Here is a 19,024-nt window from a genome sequence, read left to right on the forward strand (position 1 = left end):
CCCTGTCTACTTTTAAGGCTAGACTTAAAACTTTCCTTTTTGATAAAGCTTCTAGTTAGAGTGGCTCAGGTTATCCTGAGCTATCTCTATAGTTATGCTGCTATAGGCTTAGACTTCTGGAGGACATAGGGACCCCTTTTTCATCATTCTGCTTCATTCTATCTCTATTCTCCCACTCTGCAGAATCTGTTCTCTCTGCTTTTAATTATAGTAGCTTCATATGGTCTGTTCCTGTTTGGCTGTGACTCCATCAATTCAATATAGTTTATTTCTATAGCGCAAATTCACAACACATGTCATCTCAAGGCACTTTACAGTTCACCAGATCATCCAGTCAAACGATTGATTCAAAGTTTTCGATCTAAGGAAAACCAGTTGATTGCATCGACTCATTGTCTCTCTGCTTTTTCTCATCATGGTAGCTTCATCTGGTCTATTCCTGTTTGGCTGTGACTCCATCCGCCATCTGTTGAGGCCGACTGGGGTTCAAGGAGACAGAAGTAGATGGAGTAAACCAATGAAACCAAACCTAATACACTATAATATTGTACAGGTGCTGGTCATAAAATTAGAATATCATGAAAAAGTAGATTGATTTCAGTAATTCCATTTAAAAAGTGAAACTTGTATATTATATTCATACATTACATACAAACTCATATATTTCAGATGTTTATTTTGTTTAATTTTGATGATTACAAATGACAACAAATGAAAATCTCAAATTCATCATATCAGAAAATTAGAATATTACTGAAGACCAATAAAAACAAAGGATTTATAGAAATGTTGGCCAACTGAAAAGTATGAACATGAAAAGTATGAGCATGTACAGCACTCAGTATTTAGTTGGGCCTCCTTTGGCCTGTATTACTGCAGCAATGCGGCGTGGCATGGAGTCGATCAGTCTGTGGCACTGCTCAGGTGTTATGATAGCCCAGGTTGCTCTAATAGTGGCTTTTAGCTCTTCTGAATTGTTGGGTCTGGTGTATTGCATCTTCTTCTTCACAATACCCCATAGATTTTCTATGGGGTTAAGGTCAGGAGAGTTTGCTGGCCAATTAAGAACAGGGATACCATGGTCCTTCAACCAGGTACTGGTAGCTTTGGCACTGTGTGCAGGTGCCAAGTCCTGTTGGAAAATGAAATCTGCATCTCCAAAAAGTTGGTCAGCTGCAGGAAGCATGAAGTGCTCTAAAACTTCCTGGTATGTGGCTGCGTTGACCCTGGACCTCAGAAAACACAATGGACCAACACCAGCAGATGACATGGCACCCCAAACCATCACTGACTGTGGAAACTTTACACTGGACTTCAAGCAACGTGGATGAAGTGCCTCTCTTCTTTTCCTCCAGACTCTGGGACCTTGATTTCCAAAGGAAATGCAAAATTTACTTTCATCAGAGAACATGACTTTGGACCACTCACCAGCAGTCCAGTCCTGTTTCTCTTTAGCCCAGGCAAGACGCTTCTGACGCTGTCTGTGGTTCAAGAGTGGCTTGACACAAGGAATGCGACAGCAGAAACCCATGTCTTTCATACGTCTGTGTGTGGTGGTTCTTGAAGCACTCACTCCAGCTGCAGTCCACTCTTTGTGAATCTCCCCCACATTTTTGAATGGGTTTTGTTTCACAATCCTCTCCAGGGTGCGGTTATCTCTCTTGCTTGTACACTTTTTTCGACCACATCTTTTCCTTCCCTTCGCCTCTCTATTAATGTGCTTGGACACTGAGCTCTGTGAACAGCCAGCCTCTTTAGCGATGACCTTTTGTGTCTTGCCCTCCTTGTGCAAGGTGTCGATGGTCGTCTTTTGGACAACTGTCAAGTCAGCAGTCTTCCCCATGATTGTGTAGCCTATAGAACTAGACTGAAAGACCATTTAAAGGCTTTTGCAGGTGGTTTGAGTTAATTAGCTGATTAGAGTGTGGCACCAGGGGCCATCAATTTTGAACCTTTTCACAATATTCTAATTTTCTGATATGATGAATTTGAGATTTTCATTTGTTGTCATTTGTAATCATCAAAATTAAACAAAATAAACATCTGAAATATATGAGTTTGTATGTAATGTATGAATATAATATACAAGTTTCACTTTTTAAATGGAATTACTGAAATCAATCTACTTTTTCATGATATTCTAATTTTATGTGAGGAATTGCCTTCGAGTCGATGCAATCAACTGGTTTTCCTTAGATAGAGGACTTAATCAATTGGACTGGATGATCTGGTGAACTGCACTATAGAAATAAACTGAATTGAATTGTTTTTACAAATATAAATACTGTGCAGTAACCCTAATATTAAATAATCAATATGCTGTGGACATTTTTACAGTAGATATGTGAAATAGCAGCAACACCAGAGATCAGACAGTCATGCTGATGCATCAGAAAGCAAAAAAAAAAAAGAAATACTGGAACTAGAGATCAGTTATCTGTCATCTGACAGCATTTATTTACATAAAAATTTGATTTTTTTTTTTTTTTTACAACATCCCAATAATTAGCGGCACCCCAAATAACTTTGACTAAAGTAGAACTTTTATAATAAGTTTTTACTTTTTAAAAGTAGATCCAAGTGTCTGAAAATATCAAAGAATGACTCAAATCTTTCTGCTGTCAAGATTAAGAACATAAAGAAGTGTGCTAGTTTCTGTGGCAAACAAAAGACATGATGATCGGCATCCAACGGGAAACCACAGCAAGAGAAAAGCTCCGTCCCTGAATCTGGTCCCGTTTATAGTCAGAGGAATAATTCACATAGAGCTGTGACCAGCGGGGCTGAATGGACCCACACTCATCCAGTAACACCAGCAGGATGGAAGGACCTTCAGCTCGCTGGCAGAGGACAGCAGCAAACAGCAGCATCATCATTTATTCATTTCCTACCAGAGTTTCTTGAAACTGATTGGACCACAGTTAAAGGTAGCTTTTTCCTGTAGATACTTTTCTACTTTAACAATAAAATGTTTAACAGCCTTTCAGTCATTTCACTCCAGTGGGTCTGTAGCAGTTTGGATTTGTTGCGTCTCTAATCGGTGTTCATTAAAGGAAAAGTCCGGTAAGCAAGGAATAATCAATGGATCATTATTTATACCTAAAACTAATACGTTGGTGGTGATTTAAATGAATTTAGTGTTAATCAGTAAAAAAATGAAAACAATAAATTTCGTTTTGATCACTGAGTCTGGGAGTGGCCATTTTTGCCCAAATATAGTAACCCCTCCCTCCTGCCATCTTCCAGCAGTGACGTCACGGTGCGGTAAGCCTAGCGCCATTCTCCCCGCTTTACAAGCTAAATCAATGGGAACTACTAGACACATCTGCAATCAACAACAATTATTGAACATTTCCAGAGGACTTCACCATTGAAATTCACCAGAGCTATAGTGAAACTGACAATGCCCACGTGCATGGCGGCTGGATGCTGGAATACATCGGGTAAAGGGGGGAAAATAATTAGCTATTTCACCTTTCCGATTCCTGATCCTCCACGGACGGGTTCATCGTTGCATTACAGCACTGGGACTTGATCAACAGCCGATACCGCACCGTGACGTCACAAACCAGTAGGTGGCAGTAGTGTTCTTTGACAAACATGGATGCCTCCAGTAAAGCACATTCAGATGAAAATTACTGAATTAAAAACACTCATCATTTATTGAACGGTATATAATTATTTAATATTTAAAGAACTTTCAGAAGTTTGAATTCTGAATATGACCGGACTTTTCCTTTAGGGCTACATATTGTTCGTATACGTCTGGGCGGGAACTGAACAAAGTTACAAATTTGTTTCTGTAAATTCAACTGTTCCACCATCTAAAAAAAATAGTTTATTCATGTTATACCACTGTTACCAACTGTGCTGTTTGTTAAGGTTCAAATATGACTTTTCAGATTTTACCTCTAATTTGGCAAAATAAACCAAAACCTGCTCTGCTATAAATAATAATATATTTATTTCATTTGTTTGGAGATAAAAGAGGAAAAAAAAAATGTATCTTAAAGTTTTTCTCCCATTTTATGTAATGCTGTGGAAGAGAACTAATTTATTTTAAGGAAGACATTTCAGATGGAAAGAGGAAGCAATCAAACAGCCAATAAGCTTCTTAAACACCTTTTAGTTTTAAAACTTCTTCAGGGAGCTTATTTCTTCCTGCAGGCTTTCATCCAGCTGACATGTCAAACAACAGAAATAAAAACAGATTTAAGCATAAAAAGGTCCCACTACTTTTGGTCACTTATAAAAAAAAAAAAAGACAACCTTCCATACAGGGTGCCATATAATAAGGCTTAGCAAATATAGATCACAGATATTTGAAAAACAGAAGAAAAAAAATTGCTGGCATCCAAATATTACTCTCTTGTTGTTGGAACGTTTTGTATCCAATTGAAGGTAGCGTTGCTCCAGTGGGGAGACTAAAGGGGTGACAGCAGCTCTTTCTAGTTCCGCTTCCTCACCACCAGGTTCTTCAACATGTCAAATGAGTTCCCATCAGGCTCCACAGAGATGACGCCTTCCTCTTTATTGTACACCTGCAGGAAGCCGTTATCATCGAGGCCTACCACCTGAGCTTCTGGTCCCTCCTCGCTCCACAGACGTACCAGAGTCCCACTGCGGACAGAGCACAGGTGGGTTCAGTCAGGGGTGTTTCATCGGGTTCAACGAACTAGCTCCTTCAACTTAGCTCTTAGTATTTTAAATATTAGGAAAAATAAATACTACTGTTTTAAATAACATTTCAAAGGAAAAGAGAAATCAAACAATGGCCAGTTTCTCAATTCATAACAATGTAAGTATGGACTCCTGTCCTCACCAAGTCCATTCTAGACAAGAACACAGGAAAGTGTGGACTATGTGAGTACGGGAGCACGCAGATTAAATCTGGGTCAATTGGAACAGAAGCGTACTGATGACATCACCACATTCAAAGCTAGTCTGGAGCTACTTTCACCTCATGTTATTAATAGTCTCTAGATAATAATAAATTGCTGCAGACGGGCCAACGTCAGCCCCGGCTGCTGCAGATGGGCCAACGTTATCTCTAGCTGCTGCAGACGGGCCAACGTCAGCCCCGGCTGCTGAAGACGGGCCAACGTCAGCCCCGGCTGCTGCAGGCTGTTAATGTTAGTTAGCCGTTACCATATTAAACATTTCTGGTAAGAGTGAAAACAGGAAGCCACAAGATACAAATCATTTTATGATGGTTTTTCTTCACCAATCAACTGAAATTGTTTAAACCTGCTTTAAAACAGTGTGTTAATATACCTGGAGAAACTGGCAATCACCTGGGATGGTACATGTTACAACTAGTTTAAGAGCTGCTTTAATACATGGTCAGAAAAAAAGAAAAAAAATGAGTGAAGTTTGCACCACCAACCTGTGAAGCCATCTTTTATAGTAGGTGGGCAGAACAGCATCTGGTCCTTTGTGCTGAAAACTATGGATGAGATCTTCCAGGCAGTTCAGAGTGAGAGCGATGAGCTGGGAGCAGCTGAGAGGCTCCAGACTGCAGTGGTTCTGCCTGTTGTACTGATGGATCAGGTCATTAATGCACACTGTTGGGTTGCTGTTCGTCACATTAAAGCCACATCCTGTATTCAAAATATTGGAAAGATCAAAACACACATATATACACATTCACATATACATACAGTAAGTTAGGCTTGTCCCGATCCGATCCACGTATCGGATCGGACGCCGATATTGGCAAAAAAATGCGTATCGGCAAAGCATGTAAAAATGCCGATACAGGCTGCCGATCCAGTAAAAAAAAAAAAAAACGGTCCATATTTTCCAGTTTCGCCGATTGAAACGATCCATTCCACTATTTTGCGCCAGTGTTCCCCGAATCCGGTCCGCATTTTCCAGAACACCTTCAACACACCCACAGGTCTTTTTCGGGTCTGTCTCCCGGCCTAACCATTAAAACAGGTGAATTGGAAGATAGCGGGGAAAATGTCAGCCGTGTGGGATTATTTTATCCTGCGCGATGTGTAGATGGAGACTAGGTGTGGAGGAGATTGGGGAGTATAACGCATTTTTGTGTAATAGTTCACTATTATTTGCACTGATTTTTTTTTAACAGTGTCTTTTTTCAAGAGTAGAGTCCTGATTCTAAGTTAATAGACTATTTTCCACTCTTGTCTGCTTTGCATTTTTATTAAAACTTACAGTAATACTTGCACCTTTAACTGTTTACGGTTTTACTGTTCACTGTGCAATTTCAGATTGCTATTCATAATTTTGTCCAGTTTGTGTTTATCTCTTAATAAAAAGGTAAGTTTGTTGTTACCAATCATTGTGTTTTATTCAATCTCACCAAATTCAGCTGGCTAGATGTTATCAAGAGTACTAAAACCCTTTTCAACATGAGTCTTACAACTAAGGCTAAATACTTAAACTTAAATACATGCTCGGATAGGTTGGTATCGGTATCGGATCGGAAGTCCAAAAACAATATCAGTATCGGATCGGAAGTGCAAAAACCTGGATCGGGACATCTCTACAGTAAGTATTAGAAAACCTTGGTATTTTCCAAATTCTCCCACTCAGAAATCATGGAGGGGTCTGAAATTGTCATCGTAGGTGAATGTCCACTATGAGAGACATGATCTAAAAAGATATGAGAAAAAGAGTTTGAACTCCATCCAAAGAATCTCTGTTGGGTTTAGGAGACCAGCTAGGCCACACCAGAACCTTGATATACTTCTTCCAGAGCCACTCCTTGGTCATCATGACTGGCGAGATGACTAATTTCTGAAATGAACGCGATATTTTTTTTAATGCATTAACACAGTCCCGCCCTGTTTTACCCACAATTCATTTGTCCGACTTGAGCGAGATGGAGGAATCAGAAGAACCCCTTGGCCTGCTGGATGGACAGTTCGAGTATAAAAAAAACAAAAACGGGACAATAAATAAACATGTTGTGGTTTGCTCAGACTGCAAGAAGGACTTTTTGTTTCACCGAAGCAACTCGAGCCTTAAATATCATCTTAATGCCAAGCATTCCTTTGTTGGGGCTTCGACTTCAGGTGTTACGACTGGCATGGTTGGTAACCGATGAGTGGGTCGCTTGGTTAATCGGTGAATCGGTTTCCATTTGCATGTTTCCAAGCAAAACAAGGCTTTGTGTATATAAGACTCATACTCACTACGGATCCAGACATTTGAATTGAGAAAGCTTCCTGGAGAGGTGGCGAAACGTCTTCAAATCTTGGAAACCAAGTCCAGTGGATATTTTTTGAACTTTTACGGAATGACTACGACCTGAATGAGAATCTTCATCAGCATGTTCCCCTTTAAGTTTTTCTTTTTTAATAAATTTACAAAAATATCTACATTTAATTTTTTTCTGTCAACATGGTGTGCTGAGTGCACATTAATGATAAATAAAATAAACTTTATTGATTTTAGCAAATGGCTGCAATGAAACAGTAAAACATTTTAAAGGGGTTTGAATACTTTCCAGGCCCACTGTATAACAGTGTGAAATCTGCATTCAATCCTGCTTGTTTATTTTATTTACCTATAAGCAGATGAAAAGTTGATCCTACGACGGTGGATGTGACCAAAACCCCCCCGAGCTTCATCAGGTTACTGTAGTAGATGTCGTTGGGCCATTTTACTCTCAGGTTGATGTCCTGTTGAACAATGAAAAATTCAACACACTGAGACAATAAAACAGTTATTTTATTTCAATAATCACGTGTTTAATGCAAGAAAACTTCAACAAATCAGTAAAAAAAAAAAAAACAATTGAATAATGTTATGAATGTAGCTGTCAGTCATTCATATTTAGTTCTTTTATAAAAAAAAATGTTTTTTTTTTCTCCATCTGTTCTAAATCTTCATAGCACTTTGTTTTAACTCCTTCTTCTTAATCCGGACATACACTGTGGGATATTTTTAATCGCTGCACGCAGCTACAGCTCAAAATGTACAACAAAACCGCAGGGTTTAGAAGTTCTCAGCTCACGATGCATGTTCTCACGCTGTGTGACCCGATGCTCTGATGCGATCTACCTGCTTACACTATATGTCCAAAAACCACACATCAGACTCAGCGCCGAGAGATGGCGCTGGTCGGACTCGTCAATCTGGAAGAAGAAACACAACTCCGTTGTTTGCACGTTCGCAGTGCTCAAGGTTCTGGTAAATCGGCTCGTAGCTCTGCTTCAGCTGCAGGATTTTCCCCCAAACACCTCACAACGGCCGACTGAATTTCAAACATGTTTGATTTTTCTCCCGATCTTATGATTCCTGATCGGGAGGTGGTTGTGAGAGGCTGATCGGCACTCGTTACCCCCCTGTATACTACACGACGCACGATCAGGCTGAAACTCGGCCCGATGGAAAAAAATTTTGCACGACTGGAGATTGGGCCCAAAAAGGGCAAAAACATCCTACAGTAGATTAACCCGGCCGGGTTAATGGGCTTCATAAAGAGAACAGATGTGATTCATTACAGTCTGTTTGTACAATACAATACACTCATGGAAAGGTAGAGGAAGACTTTCCATCTGAGGCTTAATCATTTATCTTTAAGGACTACAGATAATTAAAACTGTATGAAACAAGAACCTAGTTTCTGTGGATAATCTTTGTGATGGCAGAGAATGTCCCTTGTGGATACTGACTTTTAACCTTTTAAATATATTTAAGGTGAGACTAATGCTCACAGCTCACTATGAGTCATATTACTCATCTACGAATAGATTATTTCATTCAGCTCGTCATGTTTTTTAAGACATCTGACAACTGAAATTCATGCTGTGCAGCAATGCTTTAATGTTCTCCTTAGAGCTGTTGGGCAGAGGGAAGGTAGAAAGGCTTATACCTGATATCCAGGAAGTGTGCAAACGGCTTCCACAACAGCTAAAGCAGCCAGATGTTGCAGGAAAGGAATCCTTTGACCGAGCCTGGAGTCCAGCTCAACTCGGACCCCAACAGTGAACATGGCACAGCCCAGTGGGCTGAGCCAGGCATTTCTGCCTCGGCCTGAACAAAGAAGGAAGAGATTAGTTTTAAAACACTTTTGGTGAACTTTGGTTTTGCAGATGCAGAATTTGGTGAAGCTCTAACCTTTTCCCTGTGTTTGCTGAGAAGCAACTGATATCACACCAACATTCTTTGGCAAGTGGAGCAGCAGCCTATGAGGAATTAAGGGAGAGGAAGATGTTAAAAAACCAGTTATGGAGACGTATTATTGCATAACATCTTTAGTTAAGGATTTGCCTTTCTGCTGCCTTGCATGCTAAGAAATGTTTTTGGTGGATGGTAAATATAATCCATGCAAATGATTTACCATGACATATTAAGTACCAAATCAGCTAGATTGTCATGGGTTAACCCTACCTTTTTGTTAACAGCAAATATGAAACAGAAATATCGGGGAAAAAAAGTCAAAATGGTCATTGCAAGTGTGATTGTGCCATGAAGTAACTGCTCCGCTTAACCATTACGAACAAGAGAACGATGTGACCTGGACGTCCCGATCAGACACTCCATATTAATGAAAAGAAAATGGGAAATGATCCGAGTTCATCACAGGATATGAACATACAGTTTGCAAGTAAGCTTTCAGCGTCATCAAGCTTTACAGCTGCTGTAAATCAAGGTGCATCGCCATGCAAAGATGTCTGATGTGTTGCAATACTTTTTTACTTTGAAAACAACTTTGGATCAGACAACAACTTGTAATATCTGTACTCTGGACTTTCTTGTGCCATCGCATGAGCTGATATCACTAAATAGATTTTTCACCTAAAAAGGATTCTAAGGGGAGGGCAGAGGTGTTTGCTTTGAAAATATAGGTATTTGATCGTATTGGTGTCTGAACGATATAGGATCAGTATGGGATTGGTATCTGGTCGGTGTGGGATCAATATCTGGTCGGTGTGGGATCGGTGTCTGGTCGGTGTGGGATCGGTATCTGGTTGGTGTGGGATCGGTGTCTTGTTGGTGTGGGATCGGTGTCTTGTTGGTGTGGGATCGGTGTCTTGTTGGTGTGGGATCGGTGTCTGGTCGGTGTGGGATCGGTGTCTGGTCGGTGTGGGATCAATATCTGGTCAGTGTGGGATCAATATCTGGTCGGTGTGGGATCGGTATCTGGTCGGTGTGGGAACGTTATCTGGTCGGTGTGGGATCAATATCTGGTCGGTGTGGGATCGGTATCTGGTCGGTGTGGGAACGTTATCTGGTCGGTGTGGGAACGTTATCTGGTCGGTGTGGGATTGGTATCTGGTCGGTGTGGGAACGTTATCTGGTCGTGTGGGATTGGTATCTGGTCGGTGTGGGATTGGTATCTGGTCGGTGTGGGATCGGTATCTGGTTGGTGTGGGAACGGTGTCTTGTCGGTGTGGGATCGGTATCGGTATCTGGTCGGTGTGGGAACGGTGTCTGGTTGGTGTGGGAACGTTATCTGGTCGGTGTGGGATTGGTATCTGGTCGGTGTGGGAACGGTATCTGGTCGGTGTGGGAACGTTATCTGGTCAGTGTGGGATTGGTATCTGGTCGGTGTGGGATTGGTATCTGGTCGGTGTGGGATTGGTATCTGGTCGGTGTGGGATCAATATCTGGTCGGTGTGGGATCGGTATCTGGTCGGTGTGGGAACGTTATCTGGTCGGTGTTGGATCAATATCTGGTCGGTGTGGGATCGGTATCTGGTCGGTGTGGGAACGTTATCTGGTCGGTGTGGGAACGTTATCTGGTCGGTGTGGGATCGGTGTCTGGTCGGTGTGGGATCGGTGTCTGGTCGGTGTGGGATCAATATCTGGTCGGTGTGGGATCAATATCTGGTCGGTGTGGGATCGGTATCTGGTCGGTGTGGGAACGTTATCTGGTCGGTGTGGGATCAATATCTGGTCGGTGTGGGATCAATATCTGGTCGGTGTGGGATCGGTATCTGGTCGGTGTGGGAACGTTATCTGGTCGGTGTGGGAACGTTATCTGGTCGGTGTGGGATTGGTATCTGGTCGGTGTGGGAACGTTATCTGGTCGGTGTGGGAACGTTATCTGGTCGGTGTGGGATTGGTATCTGGTCGGTGTGGGAACGTTATCTGGTCGTGTGGGATTGGTATCTGGTCGGTGTGGGATTGGTATCTGGTCGGTGTGGGATCGGTATCTGGTTGGTGTGGGAACGGTGTCTTGTCGGTGTGGGATCGGTATCGGTATCTGGTCGGTGTGGGAACGGTGTCTGGTTGGTGTGGGAACGTTATCTGGTCGGTGTGGGATTGGTATCTGGTCGGTGTGGGAACGGTATCTGGTCGGTGTGGGAACGTTATCTGGTCAGTGTGGGATTGGTATCTGGTCGGTGTGGGATTGGTATCTGGTCGGTGTGGGATCGGTGTCTTGTCGGTGTGGGAACGGTGTCTTGTTGGTGTGGGATCGGTATCTGGTCGGTGTGGGAACGGTATCTGGTTGGTGTGGGAACGGTATCTGGTTGGTGTGGGAACGGTGTCTTGTCGGTGTGGGAACGGTGTCTTGTTGGTGTGGGATCGGTATCTGGTCGGTGTGGGATCAATATCTGGTCGGTGTGGGAACGGTATCTGGTCGGTGTTGGAACGGCATCTGGTCGGTGTGGGAACGGCATCTGGTCGGTGTGGGAACGTTATCTGGTCGGTGTGGGATCGGTATCTGGTCGGTGTGGGAATGGTATCTGGTCGGTGTGGGAACGGCATCTGGTCGGTGTGGGAACGTTATCTGGTCGGTGTGGGAATGGTATCTGGTCGGTGTGGGAATGGTATCTGGTCGGTGTGGGATCGGTGTCTTGTTGGTGTGGGATCGGTGTCTGGTTGGTGTGGGAACGGTGTCTGGTCGGTGTGGGATCGGTATCTATCTTTATAGTACTACAGGTGGATTTATCCACCTGTAGTACTATAAAACTACAGGTGGATAAATCTGGCTTCAAAAGGTAAAAAACAGTTTTCCTTCACCCGGTTCTCCCCAGTGACTTTAAACATCAGTGCCTGTCTCTGTCTCTGCTGTGGAGCAAGAAATGCAAATAACTGGATGTCAGGCTTGTTACCAGTTTGACTACCCACATCTGTATATGACGTTAATAAAAGAAAACAGAAAACAGGACTCTGTGGTCATTCTCACCGTGTTTGGACCACATAAGACCAGTTCAAATGTTCCAGCGAGATTATACATTTTATCACATATATATCCATAATTGGAGTAAGATTAGATAAGAACTGTTTGGAAAACAGATACAGATATGTCCTTGGCTCTTGCCATTAATTATATTCACACAGGCTGTGCTTAAAATGGCAGTAGGCTTGTAGTGGAGAAGGTGTAGCTCAGAGCAGAGGAAAGCTGAACACATAAAACTTTTTCTTTAGACTGCATTTAATCTGACCTGCAGCATTTAGAGGGCTCTTGGCATATATGTTTAGAATTAAGTGGAGTTTAAGCTCCTTTTAAACCTGGTGAGGAGCTGATTCTGTTTCCACATTCAGGCCCCTACCATAAAAGGTCAAACTTTCAATATAACATGATTGCTTTGTCCATCAGGAGATACCTTAAAACAAGATTTCCTCAATATAAGCACATTTGCATTGATCATCCAGCAGCTTTGCAAGGAATGATCAATACAGAAAAACCTAATCCATAAATGTGATTAATCACAACTAATCCTGTTTACTGAGGATCAGCTAAAATTATAATTTTCTAATAGCTCAAGGTGATGGGTGAGAAATGTCTGCACCATTATAGGGCGTCTGAGGCAGACGTTGCGACTGAACAATGAGGTGGACTGGATGAGCAAAAAGAGGCAGCACTTCAAGGCGGCGCCGGGCAGGATGGACTTTCTGAGGAGGTTTAGATCATCTGTTATCTGTGGGAAGTTACAGTTGCCACCTTGTCTTACGTTGCGGTGTGCTGGGAGGGGAGAAATTCAAAGGCAGAATGTTTTAGGCTGCAGAAACTGATCAGGTGGGCAATCTGAGCTGTCAGTTCTAAACTGGATTCCTTACTTATAGTGGGAGAGAGTCAATTGATCTACACACTGCAGGCTTCATTTAAAGCTTATTAATATGAATTTCAGAGGAAACTGCAGTTAAATCTTCATATTACAGTAACTTTACACAACATTCTGCTGTTACTAATAAATCAATTTAAAGCCAGTGACACCTTACATCCTTCTTGTATTTTTACTCAGTCTGTGTCAGCCAGCAGGAGAAATGGATTTGCTATAAAATTAACCAAAATCATCTCATCTGTCACCATGGAACGAAGTAACCTTCCCTTCAAGCAATCAGTCCTCTTTGGCTGTTTCTCAATTCACAAGAACGCGAGTGCGGACTTGTGCTCTCGCCAAGTATGTTCTTAAGAAGAACTCAGGAAAGTATGGACTTTTTTAGAACGGGAGCGTACTGATTACATCACCACACGCTCAGCTCGTCTGGAGCTACAGTTCACCTCCTGTTATTAATAGTCTCTAGATGATAACACATTATGATTTTTTTTTCATTTAATGTGGGAATAATGATTAACACAGGAAAATTAGCATTTTGCTAAATAAAAAATGTTTTTTTAAAATCACCATCAGAGCCAGCAGTACTTCACACACGGTTATGCCAAGAGAGGACTGCTGCAGACGGGCTAACGTTAGCCCTGGCTGCAGTTAGCCTTGGAGCTCCACTGGTTGCTGCAGTCCTCTCAACATCTGACCTTTTTTTATTATTACCAGCTAAATCAGTAAATGGGCCATATAGTGACGCTTAAAGGTATAATGATCTCGCAAATCAAAATCCTAGATCCTTAAGGAGTATAGCTGAGGCTTCAGAATCGTTTAAAACTACCAGGTCTCAACTTCATGCAGGATGTCGATACATATGAAAAACTAAAACCATACAGAATCTGTATTAATGGACCTGTTGATGGATTTTGCTGTATGGCCATATGGCTGCATGCTAACTCCACAAGTAGTAATCCCAGGGTTATAGCTGGGTACTTTATTGATGAAGTGAAAAACAGGAGCGGGACTAATTATGAGATAAGCTTTCAGATTTCTTTTTTTTTTTGGTCAATGAAATACACTATATTGCCAAAAGTATTTGCTCACCCATCCAAATTATTGGAATCAGGTGTTCCAATCACTTCCATGGCCACAGGTGTATAAATTCAAGCACCTAGGCATGCAGACTGTTTTTACAAACATTTGTGAAAGAATGGGTCGCTCTCAGGAGCTCAGTGAATTCCAGCGTGGAACTGTGATAGGATGCCACCTGTGCAACAAATCCAGTCGTGAAATTTCCTCGCTCCTAAATATTCCACAGTCAACTGTCAGCTGTATTATAAGAAAATGGAAGTGTTTGGGAACGACAGCAACTCAGCCACGAAGTGGTAGGCCATGTAAACTGACGGAGCGGGGTCAGCGGATGCTGAAGCGCATAGTGCGAAGAGGTCGCCAACTTTCTGCAGAGTCAATCACTACAGACCTCCAAACTTCATGTGGCCTTCAGATTAGCTATAGAACAGTGCGCAGAGAGCTTCATGGAATGGGTTTCCATGGTCGAGCAGCTGCATCCAAGCCATACATCACCAAGTGCAATGCAAAGCGTCGGATGCGGTGGTGTAAAGCACGCCGCCACTGGACTCTAGAGCAGTGGAGACGCGTTCTCTGGAGTGACGAATCGCGCTTCTCCATCTGGCAATCTGATGGACGGGTCTGGGTTTGGCGGTTGCCAGGAGAACGGTACTTGTCTGACTGCATTGTGCCAAGTGTAAAGTTTGGTGAAGGGGGGATTATGGTGTGGGGTTGTTTTTCAGGAGCTGGGCTTGGCCCCTTAGTTCCAGTGAAAGGAACTCTGAATGCTTCAGCATACCAAGACATTTTGGACAATTCCATGCTCCCAACTTTGTGGGAACAGTTTGGAGCTGGCCCCTTCCTCTTCCAACATGACTGTGCACCAGTGCACAAAGCAAGGTCCATAAAGACATGGATGACAGAGTCTGGTGTGGATGAACTTGACTGGCCTGCACAGAGTCCTGACCTCAACCCGATAGAACACCTTTGGGATGAATTAGAGCGGAGACTGAGAGCCAGGCCTTCTCGTCCAACATCAGTGTGCGACCTCACAAATGCGCTTCTGGAAGAATGGTCAAAAATTCCCATAAACACACTCCTAAACCTTGTGGACAGCCTTCCCAGAAGAGTTGAAGCTGTTCTAGCTGCAAAGGGTGGACCGACGTCATATTGAACCCTATGGATTAGGAACGGGATGTCACTTAAGCTCATATGTGAGTCAAGGCAGGTGAGCAAATACTTTTGGCAATATAGTGTATGTTTCCATAGTTAGCTGTAGTTATATGAAAAAATCTCTGTTATTCAGTTCAAATTCTCTTTAGATTTTACTAAATGTTTTAAATGTTTTGCCTTCTCATTCTATAAAGGTGCCATCAGTGTCTTTTGGTTTAAATCTCTAAGCCTAACCCCATTAAAAGGTTAATATCCCCTTCTGATTTGTAATTTTTATAATAGAATAGAACATTATTGATCTCACAATGGAGAAATTCACTTGTGACATCGGCTCTAAACAACAGAAGGCGCACAAAGGAGGAAAAGGTGCATGAAATATATACAGTGCATCCAGATAAATAAAAAGGTGAGTTTTAAGGTGACATATATACAGTACAGTAAATTGGTGGCAGGTAAAGGGCAGTTTCTGGGCAGTTAAATAGATATATTTTATAAATGAATAGTATTAAGGACATCATGCCCTATTTTGAGAGTTTCTTCTAAAATCGTGAAGAGGAAACAGGAAGAAACCTCCAGCAGAAGCAGAACCAGGATGAGTGTGAGTGGCAATCTGCTGAGGCCTACTGGGGCTCAAGGACACAAAAGCAGAAAGAAAGGAAGAACATAAAAGCACTGATCTATGAATAATTTCTGTTAGAAAAGGTAACGGTAAACTAGATTCCTAGCAACAGTTACGCAAACAAGCTCTGAGACAGTTTTCATGATGAAAGAGAAAACATCCAGTTAGTCACTGAAAATCTGAGTCCATTGTTACGTCTAGGAGAGAAACAGGATTAAACACTGAAAAACAAGTTATCACAAAGATCTCAAATAATATTAAGAGAATTTAAGTTTTAGGAAACTCAAAAACAAAACTTGAACAGCCATATTGAATTATTGTGCAACTTTTGGCCACTAGTTGGAGTAGACCTGTAACCCCTGAAAGAAACGGGCCCATGTCCCAGACCCATGAGATTGCTGCTGAATTGCTGCGTAGTGAAACTAAACCAGACCTGGGCTCTATCTAAGTCGGAGCTACGCAGCCGACTTATGTAAAATCGTGTCGTGTGTGATCGTCCCCATTGACTCTCAATGAGCGCTAAACGCCACAATCTCAACAGACATGATTTTCTTTCAGATCAGACACAAAATCATATTTTGTCTGTTTTGGCCTTTACTTATAAAGACAGGGCCGGATTCGCCACTCTTAACTAAATTCTTCAGAGAATCAAAAATTTGTCTGATCAGTTTAAGAAACATACCTGTTGCCAAACAACAACTTTAAAGGGCTGGCTTTTATCTTTAAGGGGAACTCAGCCTGACCTAAAGCAGAGCTCTGTGACGGATCTGAGCCTATCGAGTTACAGAGCGGAGAAGAGCAGCCCCCACCGAGCATCCATACATACCAAGTGGTGAATGTTGACCTAAAACATTGATCAATATCACTCCAACTAAACTAACACGTGGAGCAAAAAGTACAAGTATGGCTTCAAAATGTTGAATTCTACCAACTTTCTCATAACTGTGTTTCCATCCAAATCTCTTTATTTTAGCCTACTAAGAAGAACTACATCCAAACTGAATCTCCTGTTGGGGATTAATATATATATATTTTTTAAATTCATTTTAATTGAATCTGATGCAAATATTAATTGAACTTCTTAAAAGTCGAAAAAAATAAAATGCAAATTAGTCTTACTTAACACATTGGAGTGAATTAACGTGGTGATGCAAAGAAAAATGTGGTCATGTGTTGATGAACGGACCACGGGTCAGTGATGAACCCAGGTTTTAATAAATGTTTTGTAATCTGAAAAGTTTTCCTTTATCAGCTAGTATCAGGTAGAGAAGAGAAGCGCTATTCTAATGCTGCGTCATTCGGAACATTAAAGATTTTTTGGAAAAACCACCTCAAGAAAGCGAACAAACTCAAATTTTTAAGTTGATTTGAATTTAGGTGTTTCCATTAAGATCTTGTAACTACGAAACTACCAATATCACACACACTGCAGCCCTGCATGGTTCTTCTCAAAACTTCTCCTAAAGTGGATATCCAAAATATTTAGAAAAATGTTTTTTAAAGCCTTCAATTCTTAGAAACACATAGTTTGGAATGATGGAAATGTGGCTTTTGCTTTCTATAGGATTAATCCTAAGTTAAATAGAAAGAAAAACAATCGTTTTCGAAAAGACTCCTGATTTTTTTTCACTTGTGAAGAATACATTTACAACAGTTTTACAGAGTAAAAGGGGCCCCTTTGATTTGTTAGGAGAAAAAAGCAGAGCAGTGGAAGTGTTGCTCCAGGCGTAAGGATCAAATTTAGCAGAGCAGGAAAAGAATCATTAGACTCTGTGGACCTGCCAAAATGTGCCAATTGCTCGCTCTCTATTCCCTTCTTAAAAACCTCTCCTTAAATAAACATTTCTACACATTTAATGTCTTCAATTCGCTACCAGCAGCTTTTACAGATACATCCACGATATCAGATGGTGTTTTTAGAGTGGTAAAGCAAATAAAACTTTAATATAAGTAGAACAATTAATCCTGATTAATCGATTATTAAAATAATCGTTAACTAATTGAGTAATCAATTAATCATTAACTGGAGTATGGAAACTGTAAAATATGCCTTTAACTGACAGAGCAACCCACTTAGAGCAGTAATTATATCAAAACTGTAAAAAACCATTTGCAAACATTTTGTATTTAAAGATAAAATTATTTTCCCTCTGTCAATCTGCTTTATCAAAAACTCCTCAGTGGAAAAGTTTGAGTTTCACCTGATTTAATTTAGTCAAAAGTCTTCTTTAAAGAAACTTTTGCTATCCGATAATTATTAATTGATTTATCGAAAAAATAAGTGACAGATTAATCGATTTGCAAAAAGATGTTTAGTTGCAGCCTTAGTAGGAAAATTACTTTAGTTTCTATCAGTAACAAAAAGAAACTTAATAAATGTGTTACATTAACATTGTACTACAATATTACATACTGTACAATAAATGTTTTCAATTCAGAGTAATTTTCATGTGAATGTGCTTTACTGGAGGCATCCATGTTTGTCAAAGAACACTACTGCCACCTACTGGTTTGTGACGTCACGGTGCGGTATCGGCTGTTGATCAAGTCCCAGTGCTGTATCTGGTGTTTGTCACAACGCGCTATTATCCAAGTCATCTTGAAAACATTCTTCTTCCAGATGTTGGCTACATATTACGTGTTTTTTCTCTGGCCAGAAGTTCGATGGCAAATCCTCCCTCTTCAAGTTGGCGATCCAACGACCAACCCGTCCATGGAGGATCAGGAATCAGAAAGGTGGAATAACTCTTTTTTTCACTTTTACCCGATGTATTCCAACATCCAGCTGCCATGCATTGTCAGTTTCACTATAGCTCTGGTGAATTTCAATGGTGAAGTCCTCTGGAAATCTTCAATAATTGTTGTTGATTGCAGATGTGTCTAGTAGTTCCCATTGATTTAGCTTGTAAAGCGGGGAGAATGGCGCTAGGCTTACCGCACCGTGACGTCACTGCAGGAAGATGGCAGGAGGGAGGGGCTACTATATTTGGTAAAAATGGCCGCTCCCAGACTCAGTGATCGCAACAAAAATTATGGTTTTAATTTTTTTACTGATTAATGCTAAATTCATTAAATCCATACCATACCATACCATACCAACTTTATTTATGAAGCACTTTATACACCGGACAGGACCAAAGTGCTGTACACAATCATAAAATACAATAAAATTATAAAATAGAGAAAAAAA

General features: G+C 41.3%; 1 protein-coding gene across 3 annotated transcripts in view; it reads right to left on the reverse strand.

Moving 5' to 3' along the window:
* Positions 1-4,106: 4,106 nt before the first annotated feature.
* hlcs (holocarboxylase synthetase (biotin-(proprionyl-CoA-carboxylase (ATP-hydrolysing)) ligase)) overlaps positions 4,107-19,024 on the reverse strand; it is a 45,676-nt gene continuing 30,758 nt past the window's right edge. For all 3 annotated transcript variants that reach the window (XM_038297178.1, XM_038297177.1, XM_038297175.1), the window contains 5 exons: positions 9,094-9,161; positions 8,849-9,009; positions 7,538-7,652; positions 5,387-5,600; positions 4,107-4,620 (listed from right to left, as the gene is read on the reverse strand). In XM_038297178.1, the coding sequence (XP_038153106.1) occupies positions 4,449-4,620; positions 5,387-5,600; positions 7,538-7,652; positions 8,849-9,009; positions 9,094-9,161 (730 nt within the window). In that variant the 3' untranslated portion in view covers positions 4,107-4,448. The remainder of the gene's footprint in view (positions 4,621-5,386; positions 5,601-7,537; positions 7,653-8,848; positions 9,010-9,093; positions 9,162-19,024) is intronic.

Source organism: Cyprinodon tularosa, unplaced genomic scaffold (assembly GCF_016077235.1).
Source record: "Cyprinodon tularosa strain WSP-4 unplaced genomic scaffold, ASM1607723v1 ctg384, whole genome shotgun sequence".
In the NCBI taxonomy this organism is placed as follows: Eukaryota; Metazoa; Chordata; class Actinopteri; order Cyprinodontiformes; family Cyprinodontidae; genus Cyprinodon; species Cyprinodon tularosa.